General features: G+C 33.7%; 1 protein-coding gene across 1 annotated transcript; it reads right to left on the bottom strand.

Annotated features, from left to right (window-relative positions):
- Positions 1 to 7,099: 7,099 nt before the first annotated feature.
- LOC116026725 lies at positions 7,100 to 10,770 on the bottom strand. The gene is made up of 7 exons (XM_031268094.1): positions 10,555 to 10,770; positions 9,440 to 9,572; positions 8,655 to 8,734; positions 8,493 to 8,571; positions 8,300 to 8,409; positions 7,914 to 7,978; positions 7,100 to 7,531 (listed from the first exon to the last, which is right to left on the bottom strand). Exons 1-7 carry the CDS (start codon positions 10,687 to 10,689, stop codon positions 7,438 to 7,440), a joined length of 696 nt encoding a protein of 231 aa, XP_031123954.1. The 5' UTR covers positions 10,690 to 10,770; the 3' UTR covers positions 7,100 to 7,437.
- Between the last annotated feature and the right edge of the window lie 1,051 nt (positions 10,771 to 11,821).

Raw genomic sequence — 11,821 nt, 5'->3', positions numbered from 1 at the left:
TACGAGATTGAACTCCAAATTAAAAGATCCGCTAATACCATGAAAACTGGCAGATGAAGCAAATTGCGGGATGTGCCACTCCTATCCTGGAGATTGATAGAGAGGTAAATCATAGGATGTTTTGTTCCCGCTTTGAAAATTGATGAATTAGATAAATTGTTGGATGTGTCGCTTCTGCCTTTGAGACTACTAGTGATGATTTTTAAAAAAATTAACTTATTTTATATTGGTTGACCAGTTGAGCTATGTCCGAGATTACAATGGTAGAAATATAGGATTAAGTTTGGATGCTTTGACTTTGGATAAAATAACTTAAATATTTAATATTCCAAAAATAAAAGTCATTTTTAGGACTATCTTTAGTTCAAATGTATAGTGGCGGGAGATTTCAAGTTTGAAATACACACCACTGAAATTAGGAAAAAATGCCATGTATTTATATTTTGTTATAAATTATAAATGTATTTATTTTCTTCCATTTTTATAATTACTTTTGATGTTTATATTTTGCTTCTCTCTATGCATGAAAATAAAGGGGTTGGGGGTGGGTGGGGAAAGAATATAATTTTGGATAAGAATCTATGACCAAAAAAAGAGATCCATGCCATCTTAACATAATATAGTTTCAACTTCACTTTAGCAGTTTTATTTAAAGCTTCAATTCATTTAATGTCATCGGGATAATGATTGCGTGAGTGAAACATAATTTTCATATTTAAAGGTCACAAATTTGATTACTGTTAACATCTTTTCGATAGAGACCGTTGCATAGAATCTTTCTACTATAATTTATCTCCTATATGTGATTTGTGGGCTACTACATATAAATTAAGTTTACCCAATGCACGCCATCGGAATAATGGATGAGGGTTTTCATTGTCATCCAGAAAAAAAAATTTACAAAATAAATTGTTTGACATGACATTGTAAAATAATAAGTATAATATTATTTAATACGTATAAATATGCCAACTACCATGTAGTGTGATGGCATCAAATGAGTTGTCACATGTTCTAACCACGGGTGTGAGGGTTAAGATTCTTGAGTATTTAAAAAAACGTATAAATATATAATAAAAGTACATTTGATCATTGTGTAATCGATCTTATCTTGAATTATAGATAAATATAAGACTTAAAATCTCAGTTTTTACATATATAGTATGTAATAATTTAGAGTTGCTATGCATGCACCTACTGGACGCGCATTTTGCGCTCAACCTACGGTTCATCAGTTGCTTTATACTTTTCTCTCTCCACGCGAACTCCACTAAAAACTTTAATTTTCAGGAAGAAAAACTAATGAAAGACCATCATTTTCATTTATCAAAAACTATTTACTTAATTTTTTTCTCTCGCAAAAATCAAGTAAAAATTATTAATGGGGATGGTCTAATAACTCTAAAATTGTTGTTGTCAATATCTAGTATTATTGATTACTCATTTAACATTTTGACTTTTCCCATTCACTTTTTATCAATAGTAATGATAGTATCCATCACCTTGGTGAGACAATTTAGGTTATTTTGATTACAATATTCAACATTAAAAAATGAGAAGATAAACATCAGAATATATAATTGATGTATCGAATGACAAAATTTCACATGGTTGGAGATGTGGGCCCCACCTAGGGAGAGGAGGAGGGGGTGGGTGGTTGGGTGAGGATGGTCAACGAACAGATTGCAAGTCACCCAAATGTGGGGTCAATTTCGAAATTTTTAATATTTTTTCAAAAGTGACCCCTTTGGTCTTTGAAATTTGAAACCATCCCACGTTGTCGGACTTGCTTTTCATACCAACATTTATCCAATAGTGTTCTCTCCTCAATCTTTCAAATAATAATTACACAAATTTTTATTATGTTTCAATTGGATTCAATTCAGGTGGTGCTCATAAAATTAGATTTATACTTAAGAGGATATACTTAAGAGGATGTCTAGTGCAAAATTAATTAATATTTTGTATATATACAATAATTGATATTCTACTTTTAACATTTATTCCAATATAAATATCAACAAATGCTTACTCGCCAACACATCTTTCTTGAGGGAGAACCAATAACTTAGAGATTAGAGTAAAGAGAACAGAGACAATATATGTAAAGAAAATTTTCAAAATTAATCAATTCTAATTGTATAATATTTTTGGACAATCATTGTTTTCCTTTAATGTTTGTAAAGAGTTAAAATTTTGATTTTGATGTTTTATTTTTAAATATTTATAAATATATAATATATTATGTGCATTGGTTTAATAGCAACAAAGTTTCAAGTTCACCTATCTATGAGAATTGTCTATTGGCATTCTCTTTGTTTGAGCTGATCAGGTATGTCATATGTGCAACCTAAACTAGTTTACATTCTTTTGGTTTTTTGCTAACTAGAGTCACAAAGCCTGTTCACTCAGTGTACACCTTGAAATAGTGAATGTAGACTTTTTAATATATCAAAAATTATCATCAATGTGGGCAACCCTTCTCTTCGTGGGAGCTATCTATTTGTTATTTTTTTAAAATCAGTTAATTATGGGTAATCTAAACTGGTTTATCCTTCGTCAATAGGGCACCTTAATTCGACGAACGAGTTAATTACTAAGTGTATAAATGGTAATGGCGGATTTGGTTTTTGTGGTAGTAGTACGTGTGTTCCTCGGAGAGGAATATATATATTGGTTGAGAAATGGGAGTTGAAAGGGTGCCGTAGAGGATTGGCAACGGCAGCTACATGCCATCTCAAAGCTCTCTTTTCACCACTTGTTGAATGTTGAGTACTATTATCTTATGCACCAATTCTTTAATCTCTATTCAAATTCATGTGCCTAGATTCTAGACAACTAACACATGCAATGGTGAGTTACGTTGGTGACACATTTACCACTCAATCCATATATGCAAAGTGTCTAGTTGTCGATGTAAAAATGACGATTTTTATCTCTTAATTATATTTGTTATAACTTTTTCTGTTTCATAATTGTTGGTCGAAAATTTTGAAATTATTATTATTATTTTTTATCTTTGAATTCTATTAAGGTTGTGCTGATACAGTCGGTTTGCTCACAATTAAGGAGCAAAAAACAAAAAAAAAAACAAAAAACAAAAAAAAGAGGCAAATTCGCAAATAATATAGATAATATGATATATTGGCGAACAAAAATTGCTATTTTCTTATAATTCAGGGATGAACATGTGTAATTTTCTCGAATTTGCAAAATTAATCATATTTACGGGGCTATGGTGCAGAATATCGATTGGTACACTGCATTGCGTATTGGTCCAGTCAGACTTACTGCATCAAGTGCGTGCAAAAATTGATTGTACTCGATACAACTAAAAAGTATATAGTGTTGTATTCAGTACAAAAGATATCAGTATCAAACATCACCTTAGAAATTTCATTGTATGTATAGTTAGAGAAGCAAATCGGGATGTTAATCATAAAGTTAGTAACCATGTATTTGTCGTTCTTCGTTTACATGTGTTTGATGCTCCGTCAAACAAGATAAAACCATTAATCTTTTTTAATTTTATTAACTCAATGTAAATAGCCAGGCAAATTTTTATGTTAATTATATAACAAGTACTCGTATATCCATCATTGTTCGTTTACATACATTTAGGGTGTGTTTGGTTGGGGGGTTTAGGCATAAGGTATGGGTATCAAAGTGATTGTTAGTGTTTGGTTGATAGGTTTTGTGAATGCTACTATGGGTTTAGAATACCCCATTAATGGCAAAACCCATACCCTTATTAAATAAGGGTTTCATCTTCCTTCATCATTTCTTCCCCAACTATTAATAATCATTCCCATTCCACCCAACTACCAAACATGCTAAATACTTTCACCAAAACCCATTTACCCTTACCAAGTATTTGATACCCATTCCGATTCCGATTCCCATGTGCGAACCAAACGCACCCTTAATGTTACGTCAAACAAGGTAAAATCATTACTCTTCTTTAATCTTATTGGCTCAATGTAATCTAGATATATGTACATGGATTTTCTTTTGTTTATTGTTTTCTTGGTGGGAAAAGAAAATGGGAATTATTATAATTTATAATTATGAAAAGTCTAGGAAAATGGGAATAGATTAGAGTCAATGGTAATTATGACTTATGAGTTTGAAATTAAATGATAGAGTCAATGATTGAAACGAACGCGATTTTGATTAGTATTACCGAGTTGAATAAATCATCAAAATGGCAGTCTTCACACCACTGTTTAATTTTGTGATTTTTAAAAAAATATTTTTTAATACAATAAAGTAATACGGATTTTATGGAGTATTATACCCCGTATTTGACTAACTTGAAGTCGAGTCTATGTCCAAAAAAAAAAGTTGAAGAATGTTGAACGGTAGAATGAGATTTCTCCTTTTTTTTTTAATAGTGGTTTTCCTATTTACAAGATTCATAATTAAAATCTTATATAGTTATATATGTGAAATTGAATTTATTTCGCTAATGAAGGTTGGCTTGATTTTTTAGGGAATTACAATTCTATTCTTACTTAATTTTAAATGTGAGTAAATTCTTTTGTTTTATAGGAGGGAATTATGTTTTCACATAATTGCAATTCCTTCATTTTCATAATTTCATGGAATTAGAAACTCATATTCCACTTCGTATTTCAATTCTTTGGTTTTGAGAAAGAAAATAATAATAACTTTGGCTCTTTGAGACAAAATTATCCCTCTTTTTTAACCTAAGATTGATGTCTAACCTCCCTATCGATTACAGTGTTTTTTCTCCTTCGACTCTCAACACACAACGCCGAAGAATTACCGTCACTCTCATCTTATCTTATTGATCAATTATCATTATTAGGCCAACCTTAATCAAGTATGTCTTCTCAAAACCCCCTTATTTATTTTATTGCTTTCAATTCAATTTCAGGGTTTATTTACAACGTGTTACATAAATTTTCAAAAGTAAAATTTAAATTTAGTCTCTGTATGTATAGCGTATTTGCCTAAATTTTCAACAATAAAATTTTCATTCTTTCTTTGCACCAATGGTGTGTGTTTTATAATAATAACAACAATAACAACAACATAACAACAACAACAACAACAACATAATAATAATAATAATAATAAGTATGTGCACTTTGGACTTTATATTACTTATTCCCGTTCAATTCTCATGTATACCAAACATTGGAATTAAAATTCCTAATAAGTATATCTTTGCAAACCAAACACTATAATTTAAATTCTTACTTGATTCCCACATTATTCTCTCCCTCCAACCAAACACTCAGCACGAGTTTTTTTAAAGAGAATGATTACAGTAGTTTCTCGCTCTCCGAGAGTTGTTTGAATGAACTACAAGATCTCTTCAATTGTAGGAAATTCAACCAGAGATATAAGAGTCTAGTGGGAATCAATAAATTTAATCTCATTGGCACCACTCGAATTAAACACTTAATTAATGAAAACAACAATCCTTCTAGCCGAAGGGACACCAATCTTATCATCGTCAACAATTCTCAAAATGGACACATAACTCATCTTCGATTATGGTTAAAGGAGAACCTCACCATTCATCATACAAAACCCCGACTAATTTGAAGTTGAGTAACAGAAGAATCATTATTAATATTTATCTCTATATTCACAAAACTCGAGTTCAATAACTCGTTTTTTTTTTTTTTTTTTGGATCAAAAGTAGGGAGTACCAGCACAAATCGTAGAGTCTTTTCAACAAGACTCTTCATCGTCTTTAATCACAAATAACACCCAACGTATCATTAATTCAAAACAACTTGATAAACTTAGATGAACAATTCTCGTACCCGCTCCAATTACTATCTTCATGAACTCAATAATTTATTTAAGTGAAAGTCAAATTTATCTCATTTGAACAGATAAAAAAAATGGTCCTTTTGGTTGTGATGTTTGAACGAGTTTCCCTCCCTAGCCCTCTTGAATACTCCGTATACGCTTTTCAAATGCGCGTTGAATTGTGTGTAGTGGCTGGTGTGGAAAAAGAGAGGAGAAAAACCGAGTTGAAAATTGCCCATTTCCATTGACAACATCAAAGCTTAACCTTGAAATCTTCAATTCAATTCATACTATAAATAATGTTTGGTCTATGATGTGTTTGAGGTCAGCCACCTAACTCCATCTAATATTTTCCCCAATTTCTTCAAATCCCATCCCTTTCTAGTTTTGGGTGATTGATTGGATTGTCAAAGCCTGCTAAAATGCTCCATCAAGTTTCTTATTAGTCACCATCTCCAACAAATAATGGGAGTAATGAGAGTAAAAAATAATTTATGTAAACGAATAATTTGAGTATTGTAAACGACATCTTGAGAGCTGTTCAACAACGTAGTGTTCAAGCAGTGGTGTAGACGTGTAGTCTCCCCTTTGTTTTGTTTTTCTCCCGGATATCCCCCGACCCCACCCCCACCCCCACCCCAAATAAAAGGTGGTTTGATAAGTTTTTAGGTAGTTTTTAGATGGGCTGAAATGAGAGTGAAAACCAATTCCAATAAACGAAATGTTTAAGCTAACTTGCATTATAAAAATGAATATTTCGATAAAGTTAAATGATGCACAAAAACTCTTATAGATGAGTATTTCTATGTATCAGACACGTTTTTCACATAAAACTCACTATTTTTTTTGGAAGGCTTCAAATAGGAGTAATAGAAGATCATTCCATACAATCTGACAGAGAAATTTTTTTAAAAAAACTTTTATTTTGAAAGGTAACAAATTCATTCAACTATCTATATAAAAAACGAGGACATCCGAAACGAAAATAAGAGGAATAGAAAATCATTCCATAGAATATGACAGAAGACCATTTCATACAATCTGACATAGAAACGACCTGCCTACTTATAACTACCTAGGTTAAAAGGCAATCCACCTACATTGGAAGACAACCTTGACCTCAAATAGATTAGTCTAGAATGGCAGTAACATGCCAAATAGAGAAGGGGACAAAACAACAATTTTAAAAAAAATTCTGTACTGAAACCCAACCCATCATCTCACCATTACTTATCAGAATAAACACTCCAAATTATCCAACCAGAAGTGGATCAAAAGTACAATAAAGCCCACACAGCTTTCCTCACCAAAACAAGAAAAATTTTGACTTTTCATGTCATGATAAGAAATGATCAGTCTGGCTCATCTGTGTCTCTGCCTCAAGGGGGAATTGGAAGGGAGTGGCAAAATGAATCCCTCTTTCATACGCAATGAACAAAATTTGCAGGCCTAATAAATGGCCCTTTATGGAATTTTGCTATCATATATTAATGTTATATGGTCCAGGTTGGTTTCCTGTACAAGGGGGAAGACACAGACACACAGTCCCACAGCTGAAACCTATGTAGATACAACATTATACATCGAGGGGTTTGTGGCCCTAGCTAACACCGACAGGGATTGTTTCGCGGGGAAAATTACGGAACCTCATAACCGACCTGCTCGAATGTCTCTGTCGATGTGGTCAGCATTAAGAGTTCCGGGAAGCTCTCTGAAATCTTCGTTGAATATAGAGTATGCACTGCGGAGATGAAGAGCAATAAGGTCAAGAAGTTGGCAATGTGTGTGTGTGTGTGGTTGGGGGTGGGCGGGCAATCATTATTGGTCCACACAGCTGTGTGGATCATACTATCAAATAATGTACATTCAGTATAATAATAATGCATTTTTAGTATATTAAAAATGTACATTATATTCAGGGGATGTACATTATTTTTGTACTGAATATACATTATATTATGTAATGTACATTCAGTACACAAATAATGTACATTTAGTATATTACAAATGTACTTTTTATTATGGCCCACACAGTACTATGTGGACCATGGTCCACACAATAATTTGTTGTGGGCGGGGCCCGCGGGGGCGGGGGCTTCAAGTCCCTGTATGTTGAGATTTACCTGAGTTCCCCCTGCTGCCGATGTCCAAGATTATAGAATATAATCCCAAATCCTGTCCCGAGTATCTGTAGAAACAATGATACAGTGAAATATGAGTTGAGTGTCCCGCGTATCAGAAATGTGCGATGAAATTACTAGCTATAGGGACTAGTTGCTTGAAGCCTATCAGATTCTAACGGGGCACTCGTGAAGATTATGAGTTATGACGATTTCACATATCATAAAATTTAATTCCATTATCCAAAAAGATTTAGGATAGTCAGTGTCAACACAGCGGATAGAGATGTACAATTGGGAAGATACCGAGCAGACATATGTAGAACCTAAGACTGGATACTATGCATTGATTGCGTTCTTATGGAGAAGGGAATTCAAACTATACTTACGTATAATGGTCCAATGCCAAATCTATGGGCAACGGGTGCCAGAATAAACCACATGACAATAATAGCCCACATTTTAAAACTGATTGAGAAAATTGCCATCAAAAGCATATCTACAAGAAGGAAAAGAGATTAGAAGAGACTAGAGAGTACTTTTTACGAAAAAAACTGTCAATGCAAAAGATAAGGGTGTTACCCGGAAGCTTCAATTTTTCGCGTAATATAGAGAAAAGCCTCTTTTTCCACCTACTACTTGTTTGCGGTAGATGAAACTTCTGAAGACGAGCAAAAAGAATAGGCATCTGAAAATTTCTATCAGAAATATAAATAAAGTCTTATGCAAAAATTTGGTTATTACCAGATCATCATCCTCATCGTCAAATTCATCCCGAATGTGTTTGGGGGGAGACTTTGGTTTTACAGCAATGATCAAAGAATCTACAAAATCATGAGATTACAGGTACCGATTTATGAAGAACTAATTTTATCCCATTCAAAGAGAAAAATGCAAAATATCTGTGGAAAATACTGAGGTAACATCAAATCACCAGAAACATCCAATGTATACCAGCAAACGACAAACACCTTGCATAAAGGCACATGTGACAGCCACTAATGAACACTTGTCATGAAACTTGCCCGTGAACTACTATAATTAGAATTCAGAAATCAACAATGAAGTTACTGCAGCAAATTAAAATCCAACTCTCAAGGATATAAGTCATTCTTTGTATCCTTGATATATAAAGACTGTTACTAGCAAGAGAATGTGAATACTTAGCATGCCAGATGTTAAACAATGAAGACAACTGGTCCCCTATGAACCAATCAAAACACAAAGTAGAAGCCTTAAAGGTTTGAAGAAAGAGGAAGATACTTCATCATGAGCTTCTTTAGTAACATGTTATAGCTTATAAGGGTTAACACTTAAGAGACAATGAAGGGTGGCGTAGAAACCTGAATTAAAATAAAAACTAATAGATTTTTATATATCACTATAAGACTTGACTTATAATCCTTATATAGTGAAGATACACACCAATTTGACCTAACATAAAATATCAGTTACAAACTCCCGTTCAGTAAAAGAAGAAGATGCATAACAGAACTTCATGAATTGAGGCATTCAGATAAAATGCAGACCTCCATTGTTGAATTGAATTGTTTGATCATCCCCATTTTGGATGTCATGCAATACTCTTCCTTGCAAAACAAGCTTCAAAGCTTCGATAGGCAAATGGCGATTTTTGGCAATCATTTTTCTCAAATCATGAACCTGTGTGTCATTGGCACAATTAAATGGATACTAAAAACATGAAACACTATTTGGTATTACAATGAAATTTTTATAGTCAGAGAGTTTTTAAAGATAGAAAACAATAAGGTGCTGGCTGAATAGTAGCAAGTCTAACACTATCAGCCAGTAAAAGAAAATCCTTTTTGTCAAATTCCAGCACCAAGACAACCAAAAATGAAAATAAGAAGCAAAGAAAATTAAAAGTGGCATACCAATGTGACTTTGTACCAGAGAGAAATCTAGCAATACCAACTAGACGATTATTCACATAAAAATTAGACTTTTGAAAGGGTATCCCTTGCTTCCAAAAATAACCAGAAATGTCAACCATCAATAAGGATATCTCTCTTTCATATCACAACTTTTATCATATTCATCTTGAAAACTTTCCTTCTCACAGCAAAAGAGGTCACTGCATACTGGTTCCATATAATTCCAAATTATTGAAGGAAGAAAACTTTCCATGTCACATGCCATTTGATACAAATACAGTCTAATTCTCTATTAGCAAAGTTGACAGTTAGCAGCATATTAGCTTAACCTACACTCTCTCTTTTTTTTTTTAGTCATGAGAAAAACACGAAGCCACTACCGACAGAGTAAACCCTGACCTTAGCCGGCAAAGGAGTACAAGGAGGTAAAGCAACCTAGCGCATTGCTGACGTGCTCAAACCAAAAACGCCAATAAGCTAAATTGAACTTAAAAGCTTGCGGTTATCAAGTCAATAACCTCACCAACTTGGTTGAGGTTGGGAACTATAATTGCATCCTAAAATCTAAATCCAGCAAAAATTCTCAATTTTTTTTAATGTGAAAAAGATCATTCCTTTTGTGTATTTTCCTCACCACATAAGAAGCCCAGCTCAAAAAGATGGTTATTAAGGAAATCCGCATAAAATATTTCAAAAATAAAACCAAAGAAAACAAAATCAAGATAATTTTGATAGAAGTTGGGATTTACTTTGATGGAAGAAGGAACGACGAGGCGAGACGGTGGAGATGGGCCGATTATTCTCAAATTGATTTCTACCATCTTCTTCTTCTCCTCCTCCGCCAACGCATCGCTATCAAGATCAAGCTCGATTTCACGTCCCATTGTTGAATTCAGAGAACTCTCTCTCTCTCTCTCTCTCTTTCTCGCTCTCCACCTCCCTGGATGAAGCTGCAACAAGATGCAGCTCTGATCCGAAAATGGTTTCGGACTGAAATTATGAGTTGGGCTATAATCCAACTTTCTCTTGGGCTCAACAATTTTACCGAGTTTGTGCTTATCTTGATTACAAGAGCTCTTAGCTATTGGGCCGGTCTCCCATTCTTGGGCTCTAGATGTGTCTCTTGGACAATCATTTTCCCTTTGTTGGGTTGGGGATGAACATTAGATTTTTTTTTTTTGAAAAAGGGGATGAACATTAGATACTGTATTGTATCAAGCATTATATCAACTATAATGTGTACCTTTACATACAATACGTTATATCAAGTATTATCAACATATGTTGAAGAGTATTCTGTGTACCTTTACATACAATACGTTATACGTGATTGTACCCGATATAAAAGGTACTTGTGTTGATAAGTGTCCGAAGATGGGCCTATCTCTATTAGGGCGGAGAGTTGAGTTTATATGAAATTTTCTATCTCTAAAATAGAATCTTTTGAAGGACCCTTCATAGAGATTTCATCCATTGCTAGTTTGGTGTAATCTTGCATTGTATAACTTTACATACAATGCATGTTTGTACCCGATATAAAAATGTACTAGTGTTGATAGGTGCCCGAGAACATGCCCATCTCTATTAGGGCATAAAACTGAGTTCATGTTAGGTTCGGGTGGAATTTCCTATCTCTAAGACAACATCTTTTTAGGATCCTTCAGAGAGACTTCGTCCATTACTGACCAAATATTTTTTGGTGTGTCGCCTGACCTATATATATATATATATATATATATTTACAATTAAATGAGACAACACCTTCCCGTGAGACGGTGAGAAACGTGAGTGCACATAGTTTACTACGCAGATGCACACAACCTAGAGTGTGTGCACTTAGCCCAACATGAGTGCACACAGTTTAGGGTGTGTGCATTCGTAAAGTAGACTGTGTGCACTCACGTTGTGTCTCACCGTCTCACGGGAAGGTGTTGTCTAATATGAAGTCAACCCTCTATATATATATATATATATATATATATATATATATATGCTATTGTTTCATTTTCTTCCTCC

This window comes from Ipomoea triloba, chromosome 8 (assembly GCF_003576645.1).
Source record: "Ipomoea triloba cultivar NCNSP0323 chromosome 8, ASM357664v1".
Lineage (NCBI taxonomy): Eukaryota > Viridiplantae > Streptophyta > Magnoliopsida > Solanales > Convolvulaceae > Ipomoea > Ipomoea triloba.
The sequence above is the reverse complement of the archived record's forward strand: the minus strand, read 5'-3'. Positions and strand labels throughout refer to the sequence as shown.

Excerpts from the sequence above, each read along its gene's own strand:
- LOC116026725 (XM_031268094.1), bottom strand. The coding sequence starts at position 10,689 with ATGGGACGTGAAATCGAGCTTGATCTTGATAGCGATGCGTTGGCGGAG. Across the intron at positions 8,735-9,439 it reads AATTCAATTCAACAATGGAG|ATTCTTTGATCATTGCTGTA; the intron begins GTCTGCATTTTA and ends ATGATTTTGTAG. Across the intron at positions 7,979-8,299 it reads TTGGCATTGGACCATTATAC|ATACTCGGGACAGGATTTGG; the intron begins GTAAGTATAGTT and ends TTGTTTCTACAG.